We start from the raw sequence: 21,262 nt of genomic DNA on the forward strand, positions 1-21,262 counted from the left end.
GGACCCAGTGATCAAGCAGTAGCAAGTTCAAAACATCAGGCTTCTCTATGGGAGAAAATACTTAACGCGTTTAAATATGCATCCACTCATTTTTTCATATAAATTTCCAATCTGAATATCTCGAACAGTTCTCAACAGGAATATTATTACAGGAATATTGTACAGGAATATTATTACCTGTTGAAATCAGCATGAATTGGTCCTTCAAATGGTATGCTTAGTTTCTCTGCAGGTGAGTGCTTTGTCCCGAACTTCCCTTGTCAGCACTGACTTCAGACCATCATATCCAAAACACAAAATCCGTTTATCTTGTTCCAATCTATCGTACTGCAGAAAGGAAATTCCATCTTCGAAGCGAAGATGATCACCCGGAAAATCTAGTTCTTTAGACGTGGAATTATTATTATTATTATTATTATTATTATTATTATTATTATTATTATTATTATTATTATTATTATTATTATTATTAATGCCAAGAACTGTCCTTCTAGCATTGTTTAAATAGCCCTTCCTTTGACTCTAAAAACATTACTTGGGTGAATAAATACACACTAATTTTACTTTATAATACTTATCCATTAAATAATACAATAAAACAATTAATTTAAACGACGAAATGTGCAAATTATACATATAACAGAAAAGACAATCCCTTTATAAACATCCAAGCGTATGTCGTTACACTTAGAGAGCAACTTTGTAACTTACAGGATGCTACATAGATTTGCTGTGATGATTACTAAATTAATCCCTCATATTAATTTAGTATGATCATTAGTAAATTTAGTATGACGGATTAATTCCGCTCTTTCCAAATAGTTTCTCTCAGGCTCGTGGCAGTCAGCTCATCTTCGTGGCAATCAGCATCTTGATATTTGCAATCAGCGCCAGTCGAGGCAATCAGCACCAATAATTGGCTGTGGCAGTCAGCGCACGTGGCAATCAGCACCAAACCTTCAGAACGAAGCAATAGCGCAAAATATCACATCTTAAAAAGAAAGAACAAGAAATGGCTACCTGCATTTTCGAAGGTCGAAATTTTCTGAGTAAGAACGCCAATGCAAGTAATTTCTTTCGATGTATTGCTTCATTAAACTTGTACAACGTTAAAAAAAAAAAAAATCCTCTGGATCTACCGCTATGTGTAACAAAATAATATTGGAAGGTAGAAATCTTATGTGCTTGTTTTACAAAATTAGATTTTGGAATTTGTTGGAAACATGCTCTTTGACTAAAAATGACTTCAAAGGGAATAGATCTACAGTATATTGAGTCACAACTCAAAATTTGAGTTGTTTTAAACACTTTCGATATACCTTGTGATCAAAGGTGGAATTCCTCTTTCTCCCGTGTATACCCCTCTGAACACGGTCACCCAAGGGTAATTGTTTACTATCAGAAATGTAACTTAACAATGCGTGCATTTTGAGTAAAGACAATGGTATATATATGTATTTTTTTGTCGATATTCGAAACGAGAGACCGAGACTTTCGAGAGTGAGCTTGATTTTTTTTTTTTTTTTTTTTTTTTTTTTTTTTTGTGACGAGCTAGTTTCAGGAAGTTACTCCCTCACGAAGTTAATCCCCAGTATTTTCAGGTAGCGTGTTGTTTGCCACGACTTGATTTTCATGTTGATTGCCACGATTTGCATTCCGATCTTACCATATCACATTATCGCGAAAATTCACACACACCTGGAGTAAAAGGAAGGATTGCAAAGCACGTCTCTTTTTGATTCTCTGGAACAAGTGGTAAATGTTCTCGCCTTTGAACACAAAACATAATTAATTTCACAATAGCTTAGTAAATTCATATAATTGCATTTTCTCTTTTAACTGAGTTTTTAATATGGGCTGTTACAAAATGTTACTTTTTCCGTTATGCTACGCGACTAAAGAACTGGGTTTTATATACTTTAGAAAAATGAAATGAAATATTTCAGTTTTACTTCCCATGGTTATGACGTGTAAGCTAAAGGATATGGTAATGATCAGAATGAATGAAAAATAGTGTAATGAAGAAAGTGGTAGGAAACAGAAGAACCCACTGCATCGCTGTCATCTAAAGTGTTTACTCTGAGACTTGCTTTAAAAATTAAGCAATTTTTTCTCATTTCTGCAACCCTAGAATCCATCTGAGATACGATCTAATGTACGATTACACCACAAAAACAATATTTTAAATTGTTCTTTTCTTTCTGGGGGTGGTTCAGTATTGAATGATTTATCTTTCAATTGCGGAATTCAACTTCTTCATTTATATGGTCTAAATTTTACCTTCAAACGTCCGAGAGAATTAATTGTTCAAACTTAAAGAAATGTAATCTGCTAGTTTACTTCTGCCATAGGTTTCATTGTATCAAATCGTACACAGTGCTCCCTTGTGGTTATGTGGATAGCCACGCGCCTTTGGGTTAGGAGACCTGGGTTAGATGACCGGCGAAAACTTATTTGGATCGGATTCCATGTTAAGATGTAGGTTCATGTCTCAGTCTGCTGCTGAATGGGATTTTTAACTAAAATCTACTCCAATTCATGCACATTCCATCTTGTTTCAAAAAAGCTATGAAGGGATTGCCGACCTATGTATTTTAATAATCTCTGTTGAATTGATTTGATTTAATTTTTAGTGGCCCGCTCAGCATCGAGGCTATGAGATGTGGACCTACAGTTTAACGTGGAATCCGATCCACATGAGCTCCCGCTGGAATCGAACCCGGGTCTTCCACGTCAAAGGCGCGTACACTAACCGCTTAGCCACAACGGAGCTCTCTGAGTGGGCTTGAAATTAGCCAACTAACAATACAAAATTCACTAAATTTTTGTATTACCAAGAGAAGTTTCCTTCCTCTCACCAAAGATTTTTAAAAGATTGCTAAATCCATATATTTAAATCTAATTTTGTTTAATTTAATCTCTAGGAAAGCAAGAAAAAAACATGCCCCTCCTGAAGGTCCGGGTTCTCATTTTTCGAGATGGTTACCTCCTACTTATGGGTGGTCCTGATGAAATACCTACATTCAACATTGGCTACACATTCGAACACACACAAATTGTACGTCATATAAATTTTGAAACTGCATTTGAGGAGATTTTAAGCACACAAATGATTGCATCGAGTGCTTGAACTCAACTTGAATAAATTTAACAACGGCGTTAGCAGCTGATAGCGTAGTAACCCAATAACGTGCTTCGACAGTTTGTATTGTATGTATTATGTTTATAAATATAATAGATTTGATTTTTATGATATGGTCATCTGGCAACCCTCAGCTTATGAGTCGATTATGTATAAATCTTCACGATTGTGATATAAGATAAGCCAGAGATAATACCGTGGCAAACAACACCAAAATGAGGTCGTGGCAAACAACACGTAAACTATTTCCAGCCGTTTATCTTAAAAAAAAAAAAGAAAGAAAACTCCTGAAGTTTGGGACTTCACTCCTAAGTTCTCGCAAACAACTCCTAAACTATTGATATTCACGAAGAGTTTGACTAATGGGAGACCCCACTATTTTGTTGCACTGTATATCCAGAACTTTTAACTCATAAACTTAACAATTTCACCCATAAATCATTCGAAACAAATCCAAAACAATTAACGTAGTTTTAATTATTCGTGACAAATGGGGGGCCTCCTTTATTTTACTGGCTGTATCTTGAGAAGTGTAAACTTCTAAACTTTAGGATTTCAGCCTTAAATCCTCTCAAAAAATTTTAAAGCAATTGATGTAGGTTTTAAAATTATATGTGACGTATGGGATGCTAACTTCACGAAGTTGGCCCCCAATTTTGCGGTAATGTATCTTAGCATAGAAAACACTTCCTATTTCTAAAGTGGGTTGTTGCATGTCTCCAGTCGCGGCCTCAAATTTATTGTTGCTTTGTCTTGAGAAATGTGAGCACGGAACTGGGGATATAACCTGACATAGAAAAGACTTTCAATTTCTAAAGTGAGAGGTTCATCCCGCACCTCCAAATTTATTATTGTCATAACTTGAGAACAACAAGAGCACAAAACTTGGGGTTTTCAGAGTAAAAGGGTTAAAAACAACTTTGGTATAGAAAAGATTTTCAATTTATAAAATAGTGGCTGGAAAGATGGGCACCCCATATTTAATAGAGAGAGAACTCGAAAATGGCAAGAGAACAAAACTAGGAGTTTTCAGCACAAAACTAGTACAAAACTTTTGCACAGAATGAACTTTCAATTTCCGAAGTCTCCAGCCCTCCCAAATTATTCTTGCTATAACTTCAGAACGGCAGAGCACAAAACTTGGGGTTTTCGGTACAAAAAGTAAAAACATACCACAAGACTTTGCCGTACAAAAGACTTTGAATTTCAAAATTGTGTGTTTGTAGGGGGAGGGAAGCTTGACACATGGACTCCTAACTACGGGACCGCGGTGGATCAGTGGTATAGTATTCACCTCTGGTACTGAATCCCTGATTCAATCCATCTCATGCTTATTGCACTTTTGTGCTGCGCAAAAACAATGTGTGTAGGTTTCCTTGTGGTTCTGCCCTTTCCTCCTATTTTCTTAATTTCACTTATTTCTTTAATATCATTCGTTTTTCTCATCCCTTACCATCCCCTTTGCTTGTTGTTTATTGAAGTTAACGTCTCTTTTTAACAGTTAGACCATATGACACATTGGTATACAGTTTAAGGGCTTCACTCACATCCTCCTCGTTTAAATCTATTCATGCTTATTATAATACTGACAACCCGAAATATTTCATCGTGAGTTTGAAATGAAAACTAAAAAGAAACGGAACGCTGTGGTAGGTTCCAAGCAAACTGGTATCGAAAATAACTTTCAGATTAATTATTTAACTTGCACTTATGAGAAATACATCAGGGAAGCAGTGACTGGGATAACAAGTCCGCAGTCGCTGCAGTGCAAGACGGCCGTGACATTTAGTACCCCTTCCTCAAAGTTGTAAAACCAGATTCGTGCAGGGTTAACTTTTTTTTTCTCGGGGTTATACTGACACTGTATAGAAAAACTTAATATCAAACTAAAGTGAAAAAAATACATTTCATAGTCGTTGTTAAATTTATTCAAGTTGAGTTCAAGCACTCGATGCAATCATTTGTGTGCTTAAAATCTCCCCAAATGCAGTTTCAAAATTTATATGACGTACAATTTGTGTGTGTTCGAATGTGTAGCCAATGTTGAATGTAGGTATTTCATCAGGACCACCCATAAGTAGGAGGTAACCATCTCGAAAAATGAGAACCCGGACCTTCAGGAGGGGCATGTTTTTTTCTTGCTTTCCTAGAGATTAAATTAAACAAAATTAGATTTAAATATATGGATTTAGCAATCTTTTAAAAATCTTTGGTGAGAGGAAGGAAACTTCTCTTGGTAATACAAAAATTTAGTGAATTTTGTATTGTTAGTTGGCTAATTTCAAGCCCACTCAGAGAGCTCCTTTTTCTAGGACACAATAACACATTTTTAGTTCAAAGAGTGATTCGTCTTACCCCCTTCCTACAGTTGTTCGTCCAACGTCCAATGAATCATATTCACGCTCCTTTGGAGCTTATGGTGACCGTCCAAAAGAACTAGGGAGAGAAGTATTCACAATTCAAATATATCTGTATTAAGTACAATTAAGTACCACACATTTTGATTAGACTCTGCTAGGCTTGTCACACAGATTGGATCGGTCGGGAAAAGACCATATTAGTATTTCCCAATAATAAATGCTGAAAGTTCAAAAAAACTCTTTGGAGGGGCAGTCGCCCCCTCCGCCCTCCCCGTGGATCCGCCAGTGTGCATACTGCACTAAAACAGTTTGCATTTAATTAAAAATTTACACTTTTAATGGTGATGCTCGATGTCAAGCGTATACTATCTATACCGTAATTGTGCTTATACTGATCTTTGGTGCTTTGTTTAATTTTATTTTATGAATTATGTAAACTCTCGTCGAATTTGTGACTTCATTTTATATTTTCTGTAATGCTTGTAACTTCACGTAATATTTTCATATCTTGGTGTCAAACATATAATATCTAGTCATATAGTGTAATTGCACTTATACTGTTTTGATGTGTACTTTTTATTTTTATTTTAATTTTAATTTAGAAACTACAAATTTCTTAAATTTTGTCATTTCTTGTCAGTACTACCAACATAATTTCACATTAGGCAATCTTGAATTCAAGATTCGCTTACACTTTTTCTTGAGTTAACATCTGCAAATTTCATTGCCTGAGGTTATTAGACGAATCTTGAATAGCCGAAAGTTGAAGTCACCGAGTTCAATACTTTCTTTCAAGTAGTTCCCCAATTGTCCTAACGACGCTGGGTGGATACCGAAATGCCGATACCATGTAATGAGTACGCATGGTCACTCGGGCCAGATCCGGTACTATTTAACTTCGCTGATCTCACTAGAACATTGCCGACTAAATTAAACGTTAACAACTTTGCTTTCCAGTTAACATTAATTAGCTTTACATTGGTATCTACGTAAAATAGAAATTTCGTTTTATTCCACGCATGCAAGCGCTTGTAATAAACAACAAAAAATTTTAAATGAATCTTTCTGTGAATAATTCCTTAATTCTGTAACTAGAGGCGGATCCAAGTTGAATATTGGGGGGGGGGGCAGTCTTTCGAGCTCAAAACAAGGTAATAATATATTGCAAAAAAGAAAGAAGAAAGAATAAAACGAAAAGCAAAAACAATTTTAGAAAAGGGAATGGACTCTTCTGTAGAATTAATATGAACAAAAACACCAGAGGTACAAAAAGTGCAGCCAAGTTCGTCAGCCTCAAAAAGTGTTGAGATGAGGATGGATGAGCCAAGCTCCTTACCACTGCATCTGCGAGATGTCTAACATATATTCGAATACATTAAGATGTCTGTTCCTAGTTTCACGGCGGAACATTTTAGCCATAAGGCTAATGGTGAGCCCCAAATCCACCACCCTCACAAACACCATCCCTAAGGCTCGTTAACATCATTTTCCTTGACACCTCGCGCCAAGTTCCAGTGTTCGTTTCAGATGCAGGGCCAAGGAACTTGGTTCATCCATCCTCATCTCAACACTTTTTGAGGCTGATGAACTTGGCTGCACTTTTTGTACCTCTGGTATTTTTGCTCATATTTCACTTCTTTTTGTAGTTCACCATGTCAATATCGTATATCTTAATTGTAGCATATTGGATCATTGGGAAGTACCATATCAATTTGATGAGTGAGTGAGTGAAACGATTTCTTGCTTAGCTAAGGACAGTTTTTTGCCCATGAAAAATTTCCCATAGCACATTCATCAGATTTTGGACTTTTTCTATACTCAAGTCATTATAAGGTACCTTTGTGCTAAGTTTCACGTCTCTGTCTCATTGGGAAGTACCTAATCAATTTGATGAGTGAGTCAGTGAGTCAGTGAGCCTGAAAACTACATATTTTAGGGGTCCAGTACTCAAATATGGTTGAAGGTAGGAATGTGAGATTTGGTATATGAGCACATCTCTCGGATATCTCCTTAAATTCTAAATTTCATGTTTCTTCCCGTCACTAGAATCGGTTTTACAGAGCCTTGAAATCGGTGATTTTACCCAAAACTCTTGTTCGTGTATAATATGCTTACGGCAGTGCAGGCCAGTTTTCATTTTCTTCGCGGAACTTGGCTGCCATGCAGTGCCGTACATGTTGACTTGTTTAAACGTTGATACTGATGGATTATAAATAATAATAACAATAATAATAATAATAATAATAATAATAATAATAATAATAATAATAATAATAATAATAATAATAATAATAATAATAATAATAATAAATAACAGTAGTAGCAGTAGAATAATTATAATAATAAGAATACGAATTCTTCTTGAATCATTAACTTTAATTACTATTCATACGCTAGTTATATTACTTCCTTCTTTGTATTTTCAATTGCACTTGCATCTAAAATGCCAGAACCATTACGTTTATTGACTTTCTGTACTGTCAAACTGGACTTTCTAAAACAGGAATATTAACAAACACTTGTGGACAAATGGGTTTATAGCTTACTGTTTACCAATTGTTAACAAGAAGCAGAAATCAGTTTTGAGAAGGAACGGATAGCTCAAAATATTGCATCTTGAAAAGAAAGAGGAGAAGCAGCCACCTACATTTTCGAAAGTGGGCATTTTCTGAGCAAGAACTCCAATGCAAGTAATTTATTGAGATGTATTGATTCATTTAACTCCTGCAATTGAAGACTTACTTATTTTAGTTTTTATTCTACAATTATAATACAAAGTTTTAAAAAAATCAAGAGCTACAACTTTGTAATGGGTTTTATTTGTTTTTAATCCTATTCTTGGGGTTGCGATCGCCCCCGATCGCTATCCTGGATTCAGCCCCTGTGTTTGTTTTACAAAATTAGATTTCGAGATTTTTAGGGAACATGCTGTTTGAGTACTAAAAATGACTTAAAAGGAATAAAGTATAATATTTGGAATATATATTTGTGATGAGAGGGGAGCTAACTTCAGGAAGTTACAATTAATAGGGATCAGGTCCCTGTATTTCACCCCCTACAGTCCCCGCTCTGTTCTAGTGGTTAGCGAGCATGATGTAAGAGGCTCCGAGTTCGATTCTTGATCAGCTTTAAAATTTGAACTCATTAGCGTAGATCTGATTCGATCTTAAGGTATGGATTCACTTATACGAAAACCTCGGTGGCTCAGTGATAGAGCACCAACCTACTTCTTAGGATATGTGGCCCCAGCTTCGGTCCTGGTTCTCGCCAAGCCGGTTTCATTGAGAATGAAAACTATGTGCACGGGTTTTCTCAAAGATCTTCCATTACCTCCCGCTTTTTATATCGCCAAGATTTTACCATCATTTGTTTGTTTCATTCGCTACCATATCCTTCAGCCTTGGAGCATAATTTTGTGGCACTAAACTCAGAGATTTCATTTTCAAGCAGTGATTAATTCAGAGAGAGACAGGGAGCCCCTTGGAGCTATTGAATTCCTCCTGAGCATGTTAAATGTGGATTTCCTACCATTTCAACAATATTACTTTTCACACATAGTGTATTAAAATCCTCACCCCTGAGGGAAAATCTAAAACCATTACTGTTTTCAAGCAACGTATAGCTTCGGTACTAGAAAGAGGTTATAAATAAACTCATTTATTCATTGGTAAATCCTTTAGTAAAGATGATGCTGAAATTATAACAAAGCAAAGTTTTTATAAAATGCATTACAAAGAAGAAACTATTTTTGAGAAGGTAAAATGAAGAAATTAAAAACATTGAGTGCGGTTTTCTCGAATATCAGGGAAGTAGTTTAGTTTATAAAAACATTTAATCTCGCAAATGCTTTTAGTGTTAATTTCATTTCTTCAATTTACCACCACAAAAACTATTTTCTCCCAAAATTATTGTTTTCAAAATTTCTTGATGTTATTAACTATATTATTTGAATACCACTCACTCTAGCATTGGAGCTTCTTGTATAAATTAAAACACAAATTCTGACCAAAGCATATATATACTAATAAATAATAGCGTTACAGTTTCGGCAAATTAATTTGCCGAAACTGTAATACTATTATTTATTAGTTAATATATGCTTTGGTCAGAGTTGAGTTGATTTTTGTTTAGCGTCCCTTTCAGCAGCGTGGCTATATGAGACGTGGACCTACTGATTAACGTGGAATCCGAACCACATGAGCTCCCGCCGGGAATCGAACCCGGGTCTCCCACGCCAAAGGCGCGTACGCTAACCGCTTAGCCACGAAGAAGCTCATGCTTTGTTCAGAATTTGTCTTTTAATTTAAACTTTATTATTATTATTATTATTATTATTATTATTATTATTATTATTATTATTATTATTATTATTATTATGAGTATCTACATAGATAAGCGATTAGCGTACGCGTCTTTGACGTGGGGTACCTGGGTTCGATTCCCAGTAGGAGCTCATGTGTTTCGGATTCCACGTTAATCAGTACGTCCACTTCTCATACAGCGTAGCTGCTGAAACGGACTTTAAACTCAAAATCAACTCAACTCACTAATAATGTAATAATAATAATAATAATAATAATAATAATAATAATAATAATAATAATAATAATAATAATAATAATAATAATAAACGACACAATGTAAGGAGTGAAAGGCAAGAAACCATATAAAAAACTGCATGAGATCAGATGAAGTCCGAACCTCTCTTTTCAGTGTAATTACCAGTGAGACACTAAACCATAAATAAAACAATATAACGGTCTTATTGATGGTGTTCCTGAAAATATGGGATATATTGTAGAGTGGTGTTACATTGGATTATTTAATTATCATTGAGTAACATGTATTTCTTATTCTATATACATGTATTGTAGTTATATATTATAATATTTCAAATGGTGTGTGTCTTTTAGTCTAGGGCTTCTACATATTTTCTCAGCTTTAAATATGTTTGTGTAGAGCACAGCCTATGCAATTGTTATTGAAATCTGTAACCACTCTTTCTTGTTCGCTTTACTGCTTTATAACCAGCGGAAGAAAACAGCTATAAAGGAACTTCAGGTGTCAATCAACTATTCAGCTGCTGCGTGACGCACGTGGGGAGGGCTCCTCCTCTACATATTTCCCCCTTCTCAATACTGTTTGTTATGAGCGAACGGTGATGCGACTTTCTCCGAAGCAATTGTGTATGGCGAGATGTTCCATCTGAAATGTTGGTAGACACTGTTTTTGTCAATTTTCCATCCTAATTTCTGTGAACTGTTTAAACAGAATAGTTTATGAAATGAGGAATGCTTGAGAAGAGACGTTTTAAAGAATACGCTCACAGTTGCCGACATTTTCTTACACATTCTGTTGAGAGTTGGATACCTGGAAATAACCAAAAATCGTCCCGAAAAAACCCCTTGACCATAAAAAATATCGACATATCAATCAACGTTATTTCTGTCTAATTACTGACACATCTCGGGAAAATGTTTCTTATGCTACTTAGATTGAATTATGTCAGATTCATTGCAATAAGATGTAAAATATTGTTGTTATTTTAAAAAAATCCAAATTATTGGAAACATTTCGTCCCGTTTAAACCCCTCAAAATTATAGATATGTATAAATATGTTATTTATTAAAATTAATTAACCAAACTTTCTATAACAATGTCTCTCACAGTCCTTTACCACTCTCAACAAAATTTATTGTAAAATATAAACTTTTTTGTCCTTCGACTTTTTCGCCTCACAGAAAGATGCCTTGGTGGTATGTAATGAACAAAATACATTTTGCTTCTTAAAAAACAACAAAATATTTATTTGTGAATAGATAATAGGGTCGATAAAGCTTTTTATACTTATTTCTTTGTAAAACGGTGACATCAAAAGTCATTTCTGCAAAAATAGTGATATTTGAGGGAAAATATCATGACATTCCGAGAACTAAATTAGAACAGAACGTGTTGATGGCAATACCATATTCATAGTTTTATTGCTTCACGCATTTCTTCAGTTCAAGATTTAGTGAATATAATATAGAGAGGAGCAAAGAAATCAAAGTTAAAAAATTTAGAACTTATCTATTGTTTCGACCTTTTTAGACCCCTAGCAGCTAAAGATAGATAGATATAGATAGATAGATAGATATAGATAGATAGATATATATATATAATGAAAATTCATTTTAAAATGTTAGGAACATTTATAATAAGTAAACTTGCAGAAGAAATTAGTAAAATCACTTCATTAAAATTCCAGGTCGTTTCAAAGAAAAGACAAGATATAACTCGTCGTATAAAACAATGTGCTAAAAAAAAAAAAAATGAGGATGACGTAGGCACTCAGTACCGTAGGCGTAATTAAAGCGGGGAAACCCTTATAGAACACTGTCGCCCTTCCTAGAATACCTTGAATCACAGGCCGTAACTATGGCGCTGGAAAAGTAAGGGGCCATGTCTCTCTTAGGAAGATTACCAGTGAGGTTGTTTGAGTTTTTGTTAATATTCTGTTGTTAGCTTCAAAACAAATTAATTTTATTGCTTTCCCGTATTTTATTTAGTGCTTTGTGATTATTTTATTTATATACGAGGTGTGTCGAAAAAATATTCGATCTTCTTTCTTTTTAGGAAAAGTATCTGGCATAAGTTGACCAAGTTTTCCGTCGTGGAAGAGGGGTCTATGATGCCTTTAATCTGAAGATGGCGTTACTTTCATGTGCATCTTCTTTTGTAGAGGAGTGGTTATGTTGGGTGCTCCTCTGTTGCTTGGCGCGACTAAAATGGTAAAGATATGGGCAGGACGTTAAAAAGAAATTACAATCGACTCCGTAGATATCTCACAAAGGCCTGACAAAGCTCGCGGAGGCCCAGAAATGATCGCCAGGTGTGTAGCAAAATCAAACTACGATGATTATGTTCTTCGATCGCCGCGGCAATATGCGTCATATGTCTGTATAAAGGACTTCTCTGCAGCAGTGATGTGCCGTAAACTATAATTTTACGTCTACGCGATTGTCTACTGTAATCTATACGTAATCTACATTACGCCTTTTCCCGTGTAGACTATGTGGACAACCACTAAGGAAAAATTTCGTTGCTCGTTTGTTCATATTTCCTCATTCAGTTGTTTTGCTTCGGTGCGGCGAAAGATTAGGGAAACGACTAACATATAAAAAGTAGAGGAAATTATCTAATCTGTATGTTTACTCTGCTCTGCACATACCACTTCCTTAGATTTTCCACTTCGAGCACTGCTTTTATAATGAAATTTACAAAACTAATTCTCACCTGTGGGCTTTCAGTCTTGAATCTGCTGTATTTTCCAATTTTTTCTTGCATATTTTACAAAATGCACAATATTTTTCATTTTCCTTCATCAAGACGAAACTAAGTATTCGAAAGTTACTGCCGCCAAGTGAACTTTGTGGTGGACAAACACCGTGTGCGTGGTTTTCTCGGGGTTCTCCCGTTTCCTCCTACTTTCTTCATTCCACCATTTCATTCATTACTCATCATCACCGTCTCCTTTAGCCTAACCGGCATAACCGTGGGACGTAAAACTCAAAGATTTCATTTCATTTCATTTCGAAAGTTACTATCCGTTGGTTTAGGCATTTTATTTTGTACGCAATTTCGCAAGGTAACGACAAAAGAAAGCTCCTTTATTGTCCACGACACCATATTAAATTACGTGTTGTTGACATATTCTACATAGTCTACGTTGTTTACATTGTCTACGCATAGTTGACACGTAAACGTAAACTATCGTTTTTTACGCGTAGACGCACATCTCTGCTCTGCAGGCATTTCCCGTAGTCTACGTTACGCTCTGTGGACCTCAAAGTTCCAAAGAATGCACCAGGTTAATGATCCCATTTATGTACCTCATATGGTTATCCTTTTACCCCAGCACAAGATTTCGATGTTTCGTCAACCTTCCTACTCTCCGTGTATAGCCTCATGAAATTTTTGACTCTTCCCGAAAAGCAAAAGGTATCAGATACAAACTCCACCCAAGAGGAGATCTAGTGCAACGCAATGGCTGCTCTCGTAGCACTTTCCGATTAAGGGTCTTCACTACAGCGAAATTAAACTACCGCTAATTTTAGAGTTTGTCTGTAATATCTTCAAAATAAATAAAAAATATTCGAAAAGCAGAAACGTAGTGAACTAGACAATACGATTTTGCATGTGATACCTTTACCACAACTCACCTATCTGCTTTTGGTGTGCCGCTATTTACAGAAACCGTAAAAAATGCTAAATCTATCTACAGTTGCAAATCGAAAGCAGGCAGATGAGTTGTGATAACGGTATCACATGCCAAATCGTATTGTCTAGTTCACTACGTTTCTGCTTTCCGAATATTTTTATTTGTTTTGAAGATATTACAGAAAAACTCTAAAATTAGCGGTAGTATAATTTCGCTGTAGTGAAGACCCTTAAGGGTTCCAGGCCTGTTTCCAACAGTGGAAAGGCTACCAAACTCGGTGCGTGGAGGAAAGAGAGAACTAGTGTGAAGGGGATTAGGACCAAAAAAAGCGGTTTTTTTTTTCGGAACCATGGATGGATATTTTTTCGAGTGGCGTGGTATATTGTTGACACTTGAAAAGCCATGTTTTTGATATGTGTTTTTAAGGGGAAATTGTTACACTAGAAAGGAATGTTTCGAAATTTTTTGTAAGAAAGTCAATAAAATAGTTTGTACATATGTATTTGGTCACGACTTTAGTATTTTCAACGTTTATGTCTCTCCCGTAGCAAAATATTATGGTTAAGCCAATGCTCAATACCGTTAATGATTCTCCTTCTAAACATTAAAATTTTAAAGACTCATTAAGCAAATGTTGTAACTCAAATTTATATATATATATATATATATATATATATATATATATATATATATATATATATATATATATATATATATATATATATGGTATATATGTGGTTGCGAAACATGATCGCTTACTCTGAGGGAAGAACGTGGACTGAAAGTATTTGAGAACAAGATCCTAAGACGGACATTCCGAACCAAGAGGAACCGGAATGAAGAATAGCGGAAACTTCATAAAGAGGAAATACATAATTTATACAGTTTACCAAACATTGTTAGCGTGATCAAATCTAGGAGGCTCAGGTGGGCAGGTCATGTAGCCAGAATGAAGGAAAGTAGGAACGGTTTCAAAGTATTAACTGGAAGACCAACCGGAAAATGACCATTAGGAAGATCTAGGCGCAAGTGGGAGGACAATATTAAGATAGATCTCCCAGAAATAGGAATACAAAGTAGAAACTGGATCCAGTTGGCCAATGATAGAAGTCAGTGTAGAGCTTTTGTGAATGTGGGATTGAACCTTCGGGTTCCATAGAGCATAGAGTGAGTTAGTTAGTTAGTTATATGAACACCTGAGCAGTTACTATCAATTTCATACTCTTTCTCTATGTCTAATCGTAGTATTTTATTAAATATGTTAATACTAGTACTTAGTATAATCATAAAAGTTTAAAATATATTAGTGAGATTTTTCCACTCTAAAATCCACTTCAGAATATACAATATAAGAAAAATGTATTAAAAAGTAGGACTTACCACAGTCCCTTTCATCCCAGTCGTCCTCGCAATCACTGTGGCCATCGCATAACCACGCACTATTGATGCATTTCCCATTCGGACATTCTACCTCCTCACACTGATGCTCCTCACAGCCAATTTCATCCTCTTCACCCTCACAATCCACATCACGATCACAACGCCAAGTATTAGGAATACACGAACACGAACGCTTGCAAGCGAATTCCGTCGCCTGGCACACGCATTTATCAGAAGCAGTCTCGTTAGCTTCGTTTTGTTTAGTGACCGTTGGTCGAGGAGTCAGGGGCCAAGCTTCTATCACGGAAGTCTCTTCAGGGCCCATCTCCTCTTCTGATAATTGTCCTGACGGCTGCTGGTGACTGGTAGCACTTTTAGAAGCATAGCTTGTATTGGAAGTTGGAACTACATTTGTGCTTGAAGCTGGATTCAGAGTCTTGGTTTCTTGTTTCTGTTTGGCAGCATCTCCTGCAACAATAAACAAGAAGGTATTAAGACATGTATTAATAATAAATGACAAAAATAATCGTAGGGTAAATAGGTCCTAAAAATCTAATTCCGAAATAGTCATACTAAGTCTTGGACCTGGGAGATCTTATGAAAGGCATCAACGTACAAAATAAGCTGTATTTAGAGAAACAATCTGTACAAGGACAGCATCAGGCAACTGAGATAATGCGACTGAATTTCCAACAAACAAACTGATTTTTTCATCTAACTGAAGAATACAAGATAATGGAATCAAAGAGTGATCAATGGCCAAATAATTGTTGGAATTGCTGTCAATATGGGCATTTCTTTCGCTAGTTCCCACGAAGAGCACTTTGCTACTTACACAAAGGAAAATGTTATTTGCTCAAAACAAACAAACAAAAAAAGTTCTCCCTATTTGCAAAATTATGGCTCATTGCACTGGGGCAAGCACATATCCTCAACAACAGTTTCGTATGTCATTAACAGTAAGAAAATATCCTAAAAAAATCACACGAATCACAATCAGCAAAGAAAAACTCTACCCTTTTGAGTTCCATCTTCAAGAAACCATTAAGACACCAAACCAATTATCTGCAAACAGAAGAGAAGGTCCGACAAATTCTCCTATGACACCACTAGCTAGAAGCTAGGAGTATAACTAGTAATTCCTCAAATTGGCCCCCATCTCAATAATTACGCGTTTTCGACTCACCTCACAGATAAACTATTTTCTTGTATTGAGGTTCTAAATAGGTATGCGAAGTCTGTCGATTGTTTTATTCAGTGTAGATAACCCAGGGATCATTCACTAATTACCTTAAGTTGGTCCCACCTCCGTAATTATGCTTTTCCGACCAAAGTCACTGATAAACTTTTTTCTCGTATTGAGATCCTGAACACGTACGCAAAATTTATTGGTTTATTTCCAGAACACCCTGTGTATATACACAAATCCTGATCAATTTAATAGAAATAGGGACACAGTGGCTCAGTGTAGAGCGCTTACCTTTGGTGCGTGGGGTTCCTGGTTCGATCTCTAGCCAAGTAAATTAATGGTGGACAACATCATGTTCGTGGATTTTCTCCCACATTCTCATTCCACCATTCTTCAATTATTATTCATTTGTCTTAATCTTAGTCTTTTTAGCCTAAGCGGCATAGTCGTGCAACATTAAACTGAAAAAATAAAAAAAATAGAACATCTGAGATTAATATAACGTTGAACCATCTTTCTCTCTCAGGATACAGTTGCGGCATGGAATAAAGTCAGACGTTATAGACGTCGCAAATGGTAGCACGTGAAATATTACACTATTCCGCATGCAGTGAGAGAGGAAGAAGAAAATCTTCACTGGATTTGTGATTACAAATAAAAAAAAATAAGAAGAAAGACCACAGATGTTCAATTACATTCTATTCCGGGATTGATGCGGAGGACCAGGGAAAGTGTTAACTTCATCCCAAGGTTCCACATGGTCTTCTAAAACACTGACGTGATCGGTGTCAACACTGCACCCACTCTGTACCATGCCGTAAAGGAGGGAGGGTGAGCACGGCGACAGCCCCGGGTGCCGAAGTAACGAGGAGCAAATTTCGGGAGATAAAAAGAAAAGGTATAAAAGGAAAAAGTAATAAAAAGTGCTCAAAAATCCAGAAAAGCAGGGTTTATTTGTAAAAATTTTAGCGCGCTTCGCGCCAACCATGGTGGCGCTTCACGACTGGTCTGTCGACCTCATTCATATAGATGTAGGGGAGCACCATCGAATACTCTCGCCCCGGGCGCTGATTTTCCACGGCATGGCACTATACCCAACCCACGGAAAAATAGGATATTACTATCCACAGCATCACAGAGCCGCCACCATCTTTCAGGTTGGGTGGAGATACTACGAACCATACGTTTCTTTGGTAATCCGCCGACATTTTGAAATAAGGTGAACAATGACTCATTCCATCATATCACACTCTTCCAATCATCAACGGTCCACGTTGCATGTTCGCAACACCATTGGCGTCGTACTAAAGTATCATGATCTTTTATCAGCGGTTTCGCTCGTGGAACCCGGTCACAGGCTGTAGAAGGTGATGTTTGAGTCTCTCCGACACTTGTACTGCAGTTGGACGACGATTCGGAGTGACAAATCGCTTTAATACCCGGAAGGATTCGTCACTGAGGGTTTTCTTCCCACTACTGTTCCTTTTCACCGATGTGTATTGCCGTGAGTTTTGTAGGTCGTTATTACTTTGGTCATTGTCCCTCGCGACACACCCAACACAGGGGCGTCATTTAGGGGGGGCAGGAAGCGTCAATTGCCCCCCTAAGAGTTTGAGGTTTACGTATACTTGAATCGATTGTCTACTAATATATTAGTACAAAACGGGAAAGTCTTACGTCAGTGGTACTCTTGCTCCCCTCAAGCGAAGTCGGAAATGACGCCCCTGACCCAACACACTTCTCACTCTCGCTTCACATAACTGAGAGCAAACAATCGAACTCTGGAAATCAGGGAGGTCGCCCATTTTACACCACCTTCACCTGCTCAGTTCACTGCACATTGTCGTTCTACTGCTCAGTCAGACGTCTAACACATTACCACCAATAGTTCGGCAACTGCGACCGTCGCCTAACCATTGCCAACCTAGACATCTGACATGTTTCCAACTCCATATGTTTCCATTATATTGATAATGATTTGTGTATACATAGTTTTTGTGATGAGTTCACTATTTCTTCTTCTTCAATACTCCCATCATCATTTACAATAATCGTGGCACCTTAAATAACTGCCCATTTCAATTACACAAATTGATTTTACCTTAAACTGTAGGTCCAGTCTTATATCGTCGTTGAAATAACCAATAGGCGTATGTCAAAATTTGAGTTAATACCGGACCTTAAATGATTTTACGGTATCTACCACTCGCCTCGCCTTCTAATCAACTTGATGTCTCAGGCCTCTTCGCCTATGATTCTTACAGATTCTTACAATGATTGGTATATCTTGTAAAATCAGACGAAGTAGTAGTGGTGTTAATGATACAATGCAAATGTTGAGTGGTTACTCGAACTATGAACCAAAGCTAGTGAGCCGGGAAGTGTACATACAGATGTGGTAAATAAGCGGACAGTACAACTGTGGTTTAACAATTTTAAGAACGGAGGTGAATTATTCGACATACATCAACAACTCGTGGTCAACGCTAAACTCAAAAAAGCCATTGAAGCCGAAATGGCTAGTCATGAAAGAGATGGAAAGAAGCAGTCAATTGAAGTGCACGAGCCATTCACCAACACTTCCACAACTTGGGAAACGATATAAAGTGGGAAGATGAGTTGAATGCAGCTCAAAAAGTTACATAAGCAAATGTTAGTGTTGTTTGTTGCCTCGTCAGGGAAAAGATCTCTTTCTGTGCAAAGATCTCACGTGTGACGAGAATGGAAGTATAAAAGATACTTACGGGTGTTGTCACTATTTGCGGCCACATGAATTAAATTCTCAAATCACTGCATCAGTGAATTACTCAGGACATTATGCATTGCAGACTCCTTCCATCTGAACAAATAGTTAATGCATGCATGAATATGTATAATATGTAGAGGATGTTGTTAGCATTTTTACGCATAACTTCGACACAGGTGCATAAATTTTGAATATTCTTTTTCTTTTTCCAAAGAGTGTCACTTCCTGGTGGTTCTGCGTTTTTTTAAGGATCTGATGGTAATTTTTGGAGCAAGACTACGAAACACCTCAACGGATGCTGTGTTAATTACGTCAAAGTAACATGCTTATAGATAACCATATATATTTTAGTGTAGTTATGGTTGCATACCCTTCCTCAATATCTCCACCTTGCCGTGGTGAGGGGGCTTGCGTGCTCTAATGATCCCAAGAGCTATGCCGGAGATGGCTTCGCTATCAGAGGGCTTCCCATGCCGTACAGATCTTTAGGGGTGGGAGCCAGACGAAAAGAGATATTATAGTAGTGGGCAGCAGCTCAACCATTATCACACTGAGGCTGAAGATGATTGACATCGGTAAGGCTCAGATGTAGACAAAAACAGGCAGGGACAGGATATCCTCTATGGCTGTTTCACTGCGAAGTGGAAGGACCTGGGACACCACTACCACTTTACTCAGTCCCTAAAAAAACAACAGAAATAAGATAATGTAATATTAGGGAATACGACACTACTGTTTCACAGAGGGTCGACCTCGGCAGTGGAGGGAAACACAGCAGGGTTTCCTCGGTCGTCACCAAACGAAACTCTGCAGGATAGGAACATGTAATGTGCGATCGCTGTTACAGTGTGGAAAACTGAAAAACCTGAGGAAAGAAATGGAACGCATGAAGATAGATATCTTGGGAATCAGCGAAGTTGTCTGATGGAGAAGACATGTGGAGCGGGAACTTCAGAATGATTTACTCAGGAGCTGTAAACGGTACAACAGGAGTCAGTTTTGTCTTGAATAAGAAGATAGGACAGTAAGTTATAGGCAGCTGGAAATACAATGAAAGTATAGTAACGTTGAAGATAGCAACCGAACCGAGGAATATGACGATAATCCAAATATATATGCTTACATCAAGCTACACAGATGAGGAAGTAGAAGAAACCAGTGAGCAAATAGAAGAAGTATTGATGAAAGTTGAAGACCAGGACAATTTAATCATCATGGGTGACTGGAACGCAGTAATCGGGGAAGGCAAAGAAGAGAATGTAACTGGAAATTTTGGCCTAGAAGAAAGGAATGCTAGAGGTGCACGATTAGTTATGTTCTGCAAAAGCCATAATCTGACGGTAACGAACACTCTTCGAGCAACCACTAAGAAGAAGATACACATGGACAAGACCAGTAGACAAAGAAAGATATCAAATAGACTATATACTGGTCCGACAAGCATTTAGAAATCAAGTGAAGAACAGTAACAGTTACCCAGGAGCAGAGTCAGACCATAATTTAGATTTTAAGAAGAGCGAACTCCGACTAAAGAGGAAACGAGTGGTAGCACCAAAACATCATATGAAACACAATCAAGCTAAGAGATGAAAACATGAAAAAGGAATTTGCAAATGTGACAGACAAAGAGACATTTAAGGTAGATTTAGCAGATGATATCGACTCAAAATGGGAAGCCATGAAAGCAGGGATTACAAAAGCTGCTGACGAGCACATAGGAAGAGAAACGAGAACCCTGGATAACAGCAGAAATATTGGAAATGATGGAGAAAAGAAGACAGTTCAAGGAAACAAACAAAGAAGAGAAATACAAAAGATGCAGAAATCACATCAGCAGAGAAGTAAGGAAGGCCAGAGAAAACTGGATAAACAACTTGTGTAAAGAAATTGAGGAAAATATACTCAAAGGCAATACAGAAACGGTATATAGAAAGGTTAGAAAAGAGTTCGGTGAGAAGAAAGAAAGGCACAGACATTATCATAGACAAGGACGGAACAACGCTAACAGAAGAGGAGCTGATAACAAGAAAATGGAAGGAATACATTGAAGAACTCTACAAAGGAAACAGAGTGAACAAAGAAGGGATAGAGAAGGAAAAAGATATCGATGAAAATAAATTAGAACCACCAATCTTACAGTGCGAATTTGGCAATGCTTTGGAAAAAATGCAATATGGTAAAGCCCCAGGAATAGATAAAATACCAACGGAAGTGATTAAGAATCTCGGAATAGCAACAAATAAG

The 21,262-nt window shown here is 36.9% G+C and overlaps 1 protein-coding gene across 2 annotated transcripts in view; it reads right to left on the reverse strand.

Annotated features, from left to right (window-relative positions):
* The window catches only part of Lrp4 (LDL receptor related protein 4), an 872,950-nt gene that overhangs the window by 528,038 nt on the left and 323,650 nt on the right, over positions 1-21,262 (reverse strand). For both annotated transcript variants that reach the window (XM_081751909.1, XM_081751908.1), the window contains exon 2: positions 15,084-15,551. In XM_081751909.1, coding sequence (XP_081608035.1) covers positions 15,084-15,551 — 468 coding nt within the window. The remainder of the gene's footprint in view (positions 1-15,083; positions 15,552-21,262) is intronic.

This window comes from Thermobia domestica, chromosome 3 (genome assembly GCF_964235325.1).
Source record: "Thermobia domestica chromosome 3, izTheDome1.hap1.1, whole genome shotgun sequence".
NCBI lineage: Eukaryota > Metazoa > Arthropoda > Insecta > Zygentoma > Lepismatidae > Thermobia > Thermobia domestica.